Raw genomic sequence first — 13,573 nt, 5'->3', positions numbered from 1 at the left:
TCCCTCTCTGCTCTTCATCGTCTTTCCTCAATTATTCCCGACAACATACGTTGTTGTCAACAAAGCCGAACCTGTTCGCGGTTCTTGCCAATGCCGCCTACGCATCTCCCGACACATTGAGCGGAATGGTTTGGGGAAACATTCCAGTAGTCCTGTGAGTGCAGGCTGAGAAAGCTAAGGCATTGGCTTGTCCTTGGGCATCATAAAGATACCTAAAGATGGGGGCATGTTTATACTAAATTCCCTGCTTAAGTGACCTGTGACTGTCGCCCGTCTTAACGCCACTCAGTCTTTCGTCGGGACTCACGATCAGATACGTCGGCGATGCGTCTCAGCAGCTTTATGCAGTTTCAGCACGATATTTCTCTCTGGGCCACCCCTCATCTGCTGGGACAAATGCCAATGCCACAAGTTCACCAAGAGACGTCATGGCCACACACACCGAGAGTAGGAAAACCTTTAGGTATCAATGCATTCTATCTATATACCAATTGCCCATGTCGTGTTCGCCAATGCTTGCAGAAACCAATCACTTTTCTCCATCTCAGATGCACCATCATGAGCACCTGCACCCAAGCGGCTGCTAGCCTACTTCACCAGCATCCCACAACTCTCTGACAGCAAGAGACACGTCCACCGTCGAGGCCGAGGTTCCCTACTTGGACCTTGTCGGCAAGGCAATCTTGGCCTTGTCGCTTTGCTCCTCGGCAGCGTCCATGTACAGATCAATCAGGCAACCAGCCGACCAAGCTTGTGTGGGGCTCTGTGTGATGTCAGCGTTGGGTTTCATCACAGCAACAGTGGGAAAACTTACGGAGTCGGGGCAGTCCTCTCCATTCTTCTGAGTCAGCTCGGTCAAACCAGCCCAGGGGCTATCCTTGATCATTTGTTTGCATCCCATGAGTCTTCGGGTGACTTGCTGGAACGCTTCAATACGGTCTGCATCGGAGCTTCTTCTCTCCAAGTCGAACTTGAGCAGGGCACGCAGGAAGAAACCAGTCGGCCAGAGCCATTCCGGACCTTGGTGGTAGTTTCGTCCCTTGCTAGTGGCGAAGTCATCGCTGTCCTCGCTGTTGCGGTAGTAAGGTCTGTAGTTCAGGTCGGCGGGATCAAGCGTGGCCATTCCGGTGGGGCCGCGGAGGACCTGGTCAGCGACGCAAAGCGCGTGAAGGGCGTGCGACGGCTCAAAGAGCTCGGGAGCAGCGCACATGGCGATCGGGAAGTTGGCTCGGAGCTGGTAGTCCTCGTATTCCTTGCCGGACTTGTACAAGTCCTTGTAGATACCACGTCGGTTGACGATCTTGGTGTTGACGTCGTACTTGGAGTCATCGTCGGGGGAAACGGGGACGTAGTAGCATCTCTCAAAGTTGGCACGGATGAGATCCGCCCAGTCCTTGAAGGAGATTGAAGAGTCGTCACCCTTCTTGACGGAAGAGTACTGGAACTTACCCTCAGAGTTAAGCCCCGCGACCCACTTGAGTGCGCTGTAGAGGAGACCGGTGATCTCAACAGCAGCACCGTCACGAGGGGTGCCGGGAACACCCTTGGAGCCGGCGCGAGGGCTCTCACCCATCTTGTCCATCCACGTACCACAGTTGTGTTGGTTGCCGCCAAACACTATACCGGTGTCCCAGTCAACGTTGATGGAGATATTGAAACCCTCGTCGCTCATCTGAGAGTCAATGGAAGGTCCAGCATTGGCTTCGCGGAAGGACATGCCAGAGGCGTGTCTCTGGAGAGCCTCTTGGATGATGTCCTCAATCGTGCTCTCGTGCGAGTAAGCGCGGGAGTCATCAACATCGAACCAGGTGTCGTCATATGGAAGGAAGCGTCTCTTGACCTTCTCTTTCAGCAGGTCCAGGCCGTTGGGGGCGAACTTGGTGTAGTCCTGGATGCACTGGAGGAAGAACCAGATGGAGTCGCGAGAGTTGTATCTCGGCAGAGCACCACTGCTGAGCAGGTTGGGAATCATACCGTGCTTCAAGACACTGGCGAAAGCGAAAATGTGCTCCTTGGCCTCGTCGAAGCGGCCGGTACCGAGGTAGAGACCGCGCAAAGAGATGAAGACATCACGGCCCCAACATCTCGCCCACTCAACGGCAAAATGGGGCAGACCAGCAGCCAGCGAAGGGACCAACTTCTTAGGCCACAGAGATGCTGACTTGACCAGGCCCGTCTGCTGCACACTGACCATGGCGAGGCTCTGGAGGAACCACTGTCCTTGACGGACGTTGTCGTTCATCTGCTCCAGACCGCGCTCCCAGCCAGCCATGTAGAGGGTTCGCATGACCAGGCCGAAGTATCTCGGGAGCAGGAAGCTGGGAATCTTGCGAATCGCGTCGAACCGATCCTTAAGCCAGGCAGCAGGCTTGCCAAGGCGCTCAAACTCTGGAGTCTGACTGGCACGCTCCAGCCGGCCGATGGTGAAGTCCAGCGCCCATTGGCCATCACGCAGATTCTGGCAAAGAGGGTGGGCCAGGTTGTTATCCTTGATGATATTCTTGAGGATGCTCCACCAGCCCTGAAGACCGGCATAAACAAGCTTTCCGTGACCAGGGATGTCGTAGCAGCCGTCCTTGCCTCCGCTGCCGTCACGCTCTTCAGCCTCACACCTGTAAAGAAGGAAGTTGAGGTCGACGAGGTTCAGGTCCTCCACGGCAGCCTTCGCACCAGAGGTCACATAGGTGTCGAGGCCTGCAGAGTGCTCAGCAGTCGGGATCCATGTCTCAAACAGGGCGATACTGCCAGGAGGGAACTTGTCCCGGACGGCGATGATGGTCTCGTCGCCCTTGACCTCCATGCGGATACCGGGGACATCGACAACGCGGCTTGGGAGGCCGCGAAGGAGCTTCTTGTCATCCAAAACCTCCTTCTTGGCTTCGTCGCTGGCATCAACCTCCAGCATCCAGCTTCCCAAGTGGCGAGCTCTGGTTCCGCCGAGGTGGACGGCATTGAACGCACCATTGCCATTGCCGTATCCGGGGAATGCGGTATGAGCGATCAAGAAGTAACCCTTTCTGGAATCGGGGTGAACTCTGTGAACGGTGATGTACTGGTCTTCGTGGTGAATGTGAGTCTCATCGTACCCGTCCTTGCCCATGAGGGTGTGGATCTGGTTGAGAAGCTTCTTGATGCCACCGATGCCGTTTCTACCGCCACCGACCTTGACGGGCTTGGAAGAAGACTCGGAGGTGTAAAGTCTGGTCTCGTTGACCAGGTCGACAAGCTTGGGGTAAATCTCATCGTATCCCATGACACTGCCAGTTGCGCTAGCGCACATGTTGACGAGGGCAGCGTTGGGAAGGGTGTCGCGAGCATCACGCTTCTGGGCAGGGGTCTCGTTGTCGTGAGTGCAGTCCATGAACAAAGCCTGAACTGGCACCGGCTTGATCCTCCTGATGATCTCTCTCGAGGACGGCGCTCCGTTGAGCATGTCGCTACCCTCTTGGGAAGGGCTCATCGGGCTCATCGGAGACTTACCGTCAGGACGAGACACTTCATCAACCTCGAAGCTGCCAATGGGTCGACCGCCGTGTCTGTGCACCAAGCGACTCAGCTCACCGGTGCTCCACGCCTGCATGGCTTCACGGATCAGGGCACTCAAGCCCAGCCTCTTAACGAAGACGTAGTCCATCTCCTCGGAACCACTGAAAAGTTCGGCGACGACGTACAAGTCGGGTCTCACGCGGCGAGCCTCATCGAGGATGTGCTCCGCCACATGGATGGGCGTAGAGTGGCAGTTGTCGATGCGGAAACCAGCAAAGTACTTGGCCAACATGCGGGCATACTTGGTCATGTACTCCCACAAGAAGGGACTGTCAGATGGGCCCTGGCCGTAGCGAAGCTTGACGCAGTCGCCCCAGACAATGACCTCGCGTCTGAGATACACGCGAGAGTCGGGGCCGGCATTGTCGACGAGGGCGTTGCCTCCCCAAACCCAACCGTTGTTGACAAGGACGTTCTCTTCGGGCTTGTTCTTGGCGGTGGTGTCGTTCTTGGGCAAGCGAGTGAAGTATGTCTCAATGAGAGGGTTCTCCTTGTTGATGACACCCATGCGCGGACCATGTTCGTCCATGCGGCAGTACTTGATGCGGTTGAAAAGCTGCTGCAGAATCTCGGTGATCTCGGCGTCGTACTCCTTGTAGAAGGGAAGGTTGACTTCGTCTAAGACAGAGACAAGCTTGGACTTGGCCGCAGCCTTCCTGGGGCCGCTACCCTCCTCACCCTCGCACCGTCCAAAGATGGCAGACAAGAGTCCGGAAGCGACGCTAGGGTCGATCTTTCTTCTGAACCGCTCGCCCATTCGATCACGACCTTGGAGACCGTTCTTGATGAGGAACTCGGCTTGCTCCTTCAAAGGCGCATCCTTGAGTCCAGTGACGTTTGCGCCCGCAGCTTGGTCGGGGAACGTGGTCTGACCAGCAACCCAAGCTTCAAGAGACGCCTCAACATCGCGCTCGACATCAATCGCGTAGTACTCCCACAGTCTGATCTCGGAAATGACATGCTTCTTGATAGCTTCCATGATCTTCAGCAGATCATCATCGGTCTTGACCTCGGTGGGAAGACCCAGCTTCTCGAGGTTGTCGCTCAGCTCCAGTAGCTTCGTGTCCAAGAGCCAGGCCGACTCCAGCCATGGCGCCGTCACGAGGTTGTAGCCAGCCGAGGGGTGGTCCTGCAGCCAGGCGCTGTTGTGCGCTGTGTGGTTCAGGACAATGTCGGTCAAGCTGAGCATTGAGTACTGCTTCTCCAAGCTCTCGACCAGGCCCTGGACATCCTTCTCGCCGTCGGGGAAGCAGTCGGGGTCCCAGCCCAATTGGTCGTACAAGCTGTAGGGAGAGTTGGAGGCACCGCGGACCTGCAGCGGGGTGAAGTGGATCATGTTGTATCCACGGTCGCTGATGCCGCGCAGGTGCTTCTCCCAGTCGCCCGGGTACTTGCCCATGAACTTGCTGATGACGGAGAAGATTGAGAGGGCAGGCAGCGGCAGAGGCCTGCCATCGAGGCTGAGGCGCGGGGCGACATCGATGTAGTAGAGCGGGGTCTTTTTGTTGGTGGTTTCGGTCTGAGGGCTCGAGTCCAGCTCCTCGGCGAGGTCTGGCAGCTCCGCGTAGGTGGTGTAGAAGGCGTAGGCGCCGGCCTGGAAGATGGGAATGGAGATTTCGATTGTGCGATTGAAGTCGGGCACGAGTCTGGGCCGCGCATGAGCTTCAATCCTGCGGTCAATTGGGGAGCGATTGGAGGTGAAGCTTACTTGAACTCGCGGAACTGGTCTCTGTGGAACTCGGCGCCCTGCTCAGGAATGTTGACCCACAGACTGCCATGGCGACAGATGGAGGAGGTGCCCTCAATTGCGAAGCGGATGGTTACGGGGTCGTTCGTCTTGGGAGCGAGGTAAACATACTCGCCGGCGACGTCGGGAGAGCCATCGTCGTTCAGCGGCAGGAGGTAGACTTCGTTGGACATCATGGTCTTTGGCACCATCCCTCAGATGTTGTAGGAGGCAGCTTCGTGCCCCGCGGACAGATCGGCGTATGTAGACTGGGTCGCAGGCAGCGCAATGACTCGAATCATGCACTGCACGGGGGGCGAATCCGCTCGAGGAAAAACACGCCGATCCGGGTTGCAGGCGACAGGGGACGAATTGGCGACGGACGTCAACGCCAAAGCCTTTGGAGGGTATCTGCTGCTTGGAGAAAACGAGGGAATTGAGGAAAAGAGAAGGATTGCGGTGAGAGTATGGCAGAGGAAAGAAAAGAAAACACGATGCTGAGGTAGACGATAGCGACGGACAGAGCAAAAGGTCAGCCTGGTAGCGTGGTAAGGTAAGGTAGCTCTTCGAAAAAGGTATGGCGGGGTGTCAGTGGCAGCTCAGGAATTGGCGAAGGACGAGCTCAGCTCACCGGCCGGAAGCTGTCGCACAACAGCAGCAAACCGAAGAAAGGAAAGGACTGGTCCGCGGGAACTGCTCCGGCCAAGGAACCTTTTCGAGCGAAGGATTGGCAGACGGGCAAGTACTTGCTGCTAGGCTCATGGCGGCGTCTTTGTTCTTTCGTTCGTAGAAGCAGCGCTCAACCCATCTCGAGGTACATCCATGACTGCGCTGGACCTTCCATCCATGCCTGTAGTAACCTTGCCAACTTTAGCTGCTGCAGCTTGCTTCTAGGCGGGCAGCAGCGACGAACAGAAAGTCTGAACACGAACGATGGCGGGGCATGTTCTCCCCCACACAAAAACATGGGAAAGATACATGGTCTGAGATTTGGAGCTGCCAAACCTCCCCGGAACGGATAGCTTCGGCGGGGACAGCACAGAGCGGTGGAGCGCCCTAGCGGGGTTTGAGTTAGCGCCCAGAACCGCGTGGAGCTCGGGAGACCTGCCATCGCGATCTCCATGATTCCAGACCGCGAATTCCCACTCTCTCGCTGCCATGGATCGCGATGATAACCAGTCCTCCCAATGCCAGCACTGTCAGTGGCCATCCGTGCACCGTGTTCCATATCGTGCAACATGGGCCGCAACTGGGGTAGGAAACCGACATGCCGGGGGCGGACATTCAGCAAAGAGACCAGGCCCGGCCAGACCAATGCCAATCGTCGCAGATATCCATGTTTTTTCTTGCGTTGCGACTCTCAACAGTTTGAAGCGAAGCATATTGCCCCTGTTTCCCTCTGCTCCTCCACTAACAGTCAACTCTTGTTTGTATGACAAGCGACTCTTCAGTTCTGAGCAACGCATACCTAGCTTGTTCTTGGTGTTAGTGAGAACTAAGGTAACTATCAGACAATACATGAAATGGCGTGGTGCTGTGCTCTCTCGGCGCAGATTCCGGTCCCAATTAATTCTTGACTGGTCTGATTTGTTGTGATACCAGAAGCAGATTACGGCACATTTCCATCCCCCGGCCGAGAAAAAAAAGGCTAGAACCACAACAGCTCTCATCCCGGTGCTGAAATGACGTCACCAAGCCGTCCCGCCGCATTCTAGCGCCTGACAGCCTGCACAGACGCGGTTTCATGCCCCTCCTTCCTGGTTCTTTTTCTTGGTGAGCCACCGCCGCCTTTTCCTCGCCGTTGTGAGGAGCAATTCCAGAGGCCACCTTCGATGGCACGCCCTCCACCTGTCTCACGCAGCAACATGCGCAACGGATGTTTATTTTCTCATTCTGTTTACCATGCCACTCTACGTTCTCATGTCCACGTTGATACTTAGTGAGCAATGTTTCTGACTACGCCAACTAACTTTTTTTCATGAACGTCTCGCGCCGCAACGGCGGTTCAGTTTATTTCGGTAGCATTTTCTGTACTTCCTTGAGCACAGCACCAAACAGACTTGCTTCTCTTTCATCCGTTCTGTTGCCACTAGTGTTTTACCTAAGTTCATTGGAGGACGGGGTGTCTTATTTAGATTCTAAAGTTAACTATTCAGAGGCAGGCGCTTCTAAAGCCACACTTGAGCTTCCAGAACGATGGCCCGACCCCCGTCAACATATCCATCTGACGACAAATCAAGTAACCAATCACAGCCCGGTAATTTCCTAACGCCAAAAGTCGGTTTGGAGTCGTCAAACGAGTATAATCCAGGACGCTTGCTGTCGATTGATATCCGGCACACGATATCCAATGTCTTCCAAAGCCTGCAAACAGTCCCTATCTCGACGTACCAATTCTAAAGAAGTCAGGTGCATCTTCTGGAAGTTTTGTACCTTCTGCGAAACTCTTAAGGGCCCAGTCCACAAACTCTTTTTCGTCCTCGTGATTCTTCAGGGTACAAGTGAAGGCGCCAGGTTGCCGCCCCCACCATTTTCCTTGCCACGCCAAAACTGGACGCACCATGGCACGCTCAACGGCCTGAAGAACGCAGATGATGGATTCTGAGGTATTAGACATCCGATTGCACAGATGTTGTAGAATAAAAGTGTCGTCAATTTCAAAAAACAGGTTCGAACCTTGTAGTAATTCCATGTGGATCGACATAAACCCAAGTTGGGCGATTTCTCTCTGGCTTGGTATAGACAGTGTGTGTCTGTTTTCAACTCGGATAAGGTATCTTGGCGGTGGCTGTCGCTGCAGAACACCGGCTGATATGAAAGACTCTATCACCGCCAAAGTGTCTTCCTCCCTTTGTAAAGACCCACTGAGTGCGTCTGACAACTTCCTCAGTAGGAAACAACGCCATGCGAGGAGGAAGTGACTGGAATCGTCCCAATGTGATACCGTCGACATGGCTCGTCCTGGGCGGAGGTAATTTATGCACTTCCGAATGAACTGACATCTTTGTGGTTCAAGCTCTTCCATGACAAGCGGGAAAAATATACCGTCACTTGCCCCCACGAGAGCGGCAGCGGTTGCCTTGGCACAGTGGTCTCCCTCAAGCCCAAGGACTTGCGTAACATATTCATAATACCCATACCAAGAAGCGACGAGTATGAAATAGTTGTGACTACTGAAAGATGGAGCTGGAATTGAGAAGTCGTCGATCATGTGAGCGTGCTTGTGAACGCGACAAAACAAGTCGTAAACTCGATCCGAAAACTGCGAGCGACGCCGCGGCGGCTCAAGATAGCCGAGGATTCTTTTGGTTCCGCGTAATCGAAGGTCACGCCGGTAGGGCACGCACCCAAAGATGATTGCGGCGTTGATGATCCTGGAGTGAATTGTTTCGTGGCTTGTCGCATATTTTCCGAATAGTTTGTGTCCTTCGGCACTGTCGAGAAAATCTATGGCAGTTCTGTGTGTAAACCTGACATATTCTGTGTCCCACTTCTCCATTGTACTCAAACTTTCCGGATCGTCGTGATTGCTCAACGTGCATAGGTGTGCAAAGGAACTTGCGATGGAGGTTTGGGTCTCCAATAGACCAGCACTAATCGGAAAAAGAGTCCTATGCACGTAGTCGCATCTCTTGACTAGATCTATTAGCGTAGGCACTTGATTCCGTTCCGTGAAGCTCTCCAGGATGGCGTTGTCCGTAGCCACGGCAAGACAGGCAAGGGTGAATCCGCCATTAGCCCAACGCACCGTGTTGAAGTATAGAGCTGCCATTTCGACGTAGTGTTCCTTCCTTTGATCGAGTCTCGACCACATGTCTTTGTAAAGTCTCATGAGATCCGATGGCAGCTCAAGGACACGCTGATATATCTCGTCCCAGCCTTCGCCGAGCTCTTGAACACCGTTTCTGACGTTTTGGAGCACGAGATGGACCCAAATGAAAACGCCATCGGCCTTGCCCAGGATTTCACGTAGGATTGAAAACTGCTTTGGATCATGGGGCTCGAGGTCCAGGTCATCGAAGAATTCCGCGGTGAAATTACGGATATCTTCGAAATTCACGTCGTGCATCCGTAGGTGTAGACAGGAAGAGAACCTATCTAGGAAGATTCTTTCGGGACGACTTGAAAGGCAGAGTTTGACTCTCCTTTCTTTCATCAACGTGTCCAGAAAGTCGAAAAGCTCTCTCGGTCCTCGGTGTGGTTTAGCCATCTCGTCCAGTCCATCCAAGAGGATGAGGTAGGAGCGATTACTGGAGCGAAGCGCCATGAAGAGATGCCGTTTTAATTCTTCCAGGGCCCAGTCAGTATCAACATGCTTGTGCCTCAGGCCAGACGATTTGCGCAGAAGCTGAGCACAAACATCGACATCGATGCTAAGGACTTGATGAAGCAAGGAGCAGAGTAGACCTTGAAAGTTCTGTTGAAGCAGCGTTCCCGGTTTCCAAAAGAAATACGTGATTATCTCCGTCCTTGAACGCCACTTATTCAGAGAAAGTCTTGTCCGCTCGTCAGACATAATGAACTTGACGAATGTGCTTTTCCCAGATCCGGGTTTCCCACTGATCCAGAACATGCCAAATCCATCTCCCCGAAGCCATCGAAGAAGATCCGCTATCGCCTGGTCCCGCTTGGCTTCCGGTGTAGTTCTAAAGTTGCTATCATTATGAGACTTGGAGTCAGAAGTTGAGTACTTTTCAGACTCAAATCCTTCGAACACCCATTCAAATGTGCCGTCGTGCCTTTCCGGTATAGCGTTCTTTCTCTCGTTCATCCGGGGGTAGTTCAAGCTGTTGAGCAATCTTTTACAGCCCAGCTCCTGACGATTGTTCGTTTCCATCATGCCAATCTTATTCGTGACGCTCTCACGAGTGGCAATGTGTTCTTCTGTGATGCGGCCGCGAGTATTGATGTGTTCTTCCGTGATGTGACCATCAAGCTGTTTGATGAGGTCTTCAATAGCTTGTGATCGTTGTTCATAATTCGCGATGAAACTCCGCTCTTTCGAGTCAAGCCTGTCGTAAATTTCGCGGCCCAGATTGCCAGAGGCAATGCATTGCTCGAGAATTTGAACATTGACGGCGGTATCCATTGTGCTTTGTGTTGTTTGAAGATCGCCTTTGAGCTGATCAAGGTGGGGCTTCCGCCACATGGTTTTCACTGTAGACTTCAACGCCCGGGGAATGCCGGACTTCTTGGGGGACGTTGAAGCAATCTCTTGTTCGATATCTTTGGAATACTGGAGACACTTGGCAGCGATATCTCGGAGCCGTTTCTCTGCATCCGAGGTCATCGCCCGCTGTGCTGGATCAAGCTGCTGTTGCTCATGTAGCAGCCGTTCCACTTCGCCGGATGTTTCTCAAATGTGCTCAGCCTTCGTGGCGAGCTCGGGATCTGAGCTGCCGGCCTCGTATATGCTGCGATAAAGCTTGATGGTCTCCAAGCTGAAGCTGATGACCGTCATGACGTTGCAGGCCATGCTGATGGCCTCGACGCCCGACATGGTGAGTGCGAATCGGCACGAGCCGAGGTGAGATGCGGATGGAGGTCGATTGTAGTGCGGATGACGCCTGGTCGGCCACTATGAATGGGGAACCCGAGAATTGTTCAAGGTGAGGGCACGAAAGATTTTCCAGCGAGGAGAAAATCGGAAAGCAAGGTGGTGCCGCGGGGTCTGCCGACAGAGATGGAGAGCAAGCGGAGGGGGGCACCTGTCGTCGCGATGAGCTGCGGCGCAGCAACCGCAGCGATAGAATCATTGGTTGCGGTCACAACACGTGGAACACTCTGGATATCGCAGGCGTATAATCTGCAATTCTGATTGATTAAGATAGGTGAAGCCGGGTTTGTGCCCCGATTATTTTTCCAGGAATAGTTGAAGCTTCAGTAACACAGCCTGATCTTGTCTTGGCTGTGATCTCCAGTCACACTCCCCACTCAAGTTGGCAAGGTGAACGAGAGATTGATTTTGCTTGTGGTAGCTCACGTTACGTGCGATTCAGCTGCACAGGAGCATTAAACCCCTAATAATATTGACATCAAGCGTCTAAAGCCCTACAAATATCAACAGCGTCACTGCTATTCTTCCCTCAGCCACTCAGCGGCACTAGGATCATTAGCACGTCAACAATCAAGAAATCGACTCGAATAGAAGCTTACGCAGGAAACGTACTACTAAAGTTAGTAAGATGGCTCAAAATTTGAAGGGGATATCACTTACACCACCGTCACCACAGTTACGCTCGTTTCCAGCGGGACGAGTACAGTCACCACGGTAAATGTTGTAATCGCTTACAGGAGCGCCGGGTACATCGCACTATCTTCACATGAGCTCCCCATGTCCGCGTAGTCAATCTGTCTAGGTTGAGCAGGACTTACACAGAATTGGTTTCTTCCGCTCTCCTGTTCAGTAATTAGTAAATGCAGCGAACCGCGTGTATGATTTACCCACGCATCCAAACCGTGTCGAAATGCCGTAAGACGTGCACCAGGATCCGTAGACGGTAGGAGCCGAGAGCGCAAGGGTTAAAACAACGCCGAAGAACTTCATAGTGGGCGAATGGGGTTATGTACAGAGAAAATGGGAAATGAATGATCGAGACGAAGTGTGACAGTAGGAGAATGAAGCGAGGGCGCCGTCCTTTCTTCTGACTAAATAATCTCAATAAATGCCAGTGACCCCATCAGGTCACATACATTTGAATCACGTTGGTCTCGCTCCGGCAGAATAATCTGTGAGTTACTGTATGGGGCTGTAAATGGCTGGGCACTATATTCGAGATTCCCCGTGCAATAGTTGGGAGTCTAAAAAGTGGAATTGGCACATAAAGTCAGTGATGCGATTTAAGCTTGTTGCAACTTGCGAGTCTGATTCATTGCGGGAACTGCAACTGCGGCGAAAGGACGCCCTATTTGACTGAGCGGTCCCGCCAGAACCTCATCTCCAGCGGGAATTGCTCCTAGTCAGCGGGTCTTGGCACTGTCATTCTGCCCTGGGTTCCACGCCCCCCGAGGAATCCACGGGATTTCCAAACCGGTCTACGACTCAGAATCTGCTGGGTTCACTAATCAGTCCATAATCTGTCATTACTCAGGCGCAACCACGAGACCAGTGCTTGTATTTTATAACCCCATTGGAGGAAACGAATGTTGTGACGGGCGTGGAATCCCGGATCGGCCTCATCCTCAATGTGGCAGCGTGTCGAGATCTTCCGTTGGGCCAGGACAAGTGGTGCCTCCAAAGAACTAGTACTTGAGCCACCTGGATCCTTGAGGTTGAGGAGGTTTGATTTTAGGGCTGTGTTCTGATGATACAAAGCATACAAAGCTGAGCGCGGACGCTCGAAGCGTGTGACGTTTACTACGTCAGTATTGTAGAGTTTTGCCATCTGGGCGAATATTCCTAGCTATCCGGGCGGGTGGTAAGTATCGATGATAGTAGGGATAGTAACGAAGACGATAGTAATGACGATAGGAATACGGACGATAGGGACGACAGTGACGATAGTGACGATAGCGACGATAGCGACGATAGTGACGACAGTGACGATAGGGTGGACGATAGACATAACAGAGACAATAAATTATCAATAGATGAAAAGTATTAGGCCTAGTATAATACTTATCCGGCCGAATAGCAAGACTTATTGCATAGGGCCTAACCTCGTACTGAACATACGAACTCTATACTGTTATTTCGATATCGAATGCATACGATAACCTCTCTGACTGCTGCAAATTCGTCGGCTCATTGGACTTGCGACATGTTGAACTGCTTCTCTGCATTTGAACGGGCGCGCGAGAGTATGGAATAGAACAATGACAACTTCGCCAGCACCTAGCTTTCGTTCGAGGGCCAGATCCTTCTAAATATTCAATCAATCATTGATGCAAGGGAGATAATGTGCTCTCCGACGTAGACTGCATGGTTATTCATCGCGCCGATCCTCCTATTGCCCCCCGGAAGGGCCAACCCCGCACCCTCGTGTCGAGGGAAAACAGAATCTCAGTCGCGACATTTGTCGACCAGGGTATGCAGCTAGGTGTTCTAGCTATCATTTTAGCAGAATCAACCTTGACTTCATCCTTGCTCATTGAATTGAGTTCACTTGCTATGGCGGTGGTTACCTTTGGCCCTAGGTATGTCCAGTCGCAGGCCGACTGTCGTACGCCATCAACGTGCTCACGGCTCACAAGTCGCAGCGTCAGATTGTCTCTTAAGATCACTTTCACACATTACCATACACACTGATAACAAGAGGGTTTTGTTACGCAAGAAGTCAGATCATCTTCGGAAATTGACAT

General features: G+C 52.9%; 3 protein-coding genes across 3 annotated transcripts; all 3 read right to left on the bottom strand.

The window, feature by feature from the left end:
- Nucleotides 1–655: 655 nt before the first annotated feature.
- On the bottom strand, nt 656–5,469 carry GDB1 (Glycogen debranching enzyme; the record flags this gene model as incomplete). The annotated part of the gene is made up of 3 exons (XM_032036987.1): nt 656–763; nt 815–5,192; nt 5,255–5,469. 3 exons carry the CDS (start codon nt 5,467–5,469, stop codon nt 656–658), a joined length of 4,701 nt encoding a protein of 1,566 aa, XP_031884153.1.
- Nucleotides 5,470–8,442: 2,973 nt separating this feature from the next.
- CGGC5_v000384 (uncharacterized protein) lies at nt 8,443–10,361 on the bottom strand (the record flags this gene model as incomplete). The annotated part of the gene is made up of 2 exons (XM_032036984.1): nt 8,443–8,458; nt 8,620–10,361. 2 exons carry the CDS (start codon nt 10,359–10,361, stop codon nt 8,443–8,445), a joined length of 1,758 nt encoding a protein of 585 aa, XP_031884227.1.
- A 1,005-nt stretch (nt 10,362–11,366) lies between these two features.
- CGGC5_v000383 (uncharacterized protein) lies at nt 11,367–11,819 on the bottom strand (the record flags this gene model as incomplete). Its single annotated transcript, XM_032036982.1, has 5 exons — nt 11,367–11,375; nt 11,429–11,440; nt 11,490–11,585; nt 11,648–11,671; nt 11,721–11,819. 5 exons carry the CDS (start codon nt 11,817–11,819, stop codon nt 11,367–11,369), a joined length of 240 nt encoding a protein of 79 aa, XP_031884311.1.
- Between the last annotated feature and the right edge of the window lie 1,754 nt (nt 11,820–13,573).

This window comes from Colletotrichum fructicola (genome assembly GCF_000319635.2).
Source record: "Colletotrichum fructicola Nara gc5 chromosome Unknown KSG_Nara_v1_contig01, whole genome shotgun sequence".
Lineage (NCBI taxonomy): Eukaryota > Fungi > Ascomycota > Sordariomycetes > Glomerellales > Glomerellaceae > Colletotrichum > Colletotrichum fructicola.
This window is presented reverse-complemented; position numbering and strand designations above follow the sequence as displayed.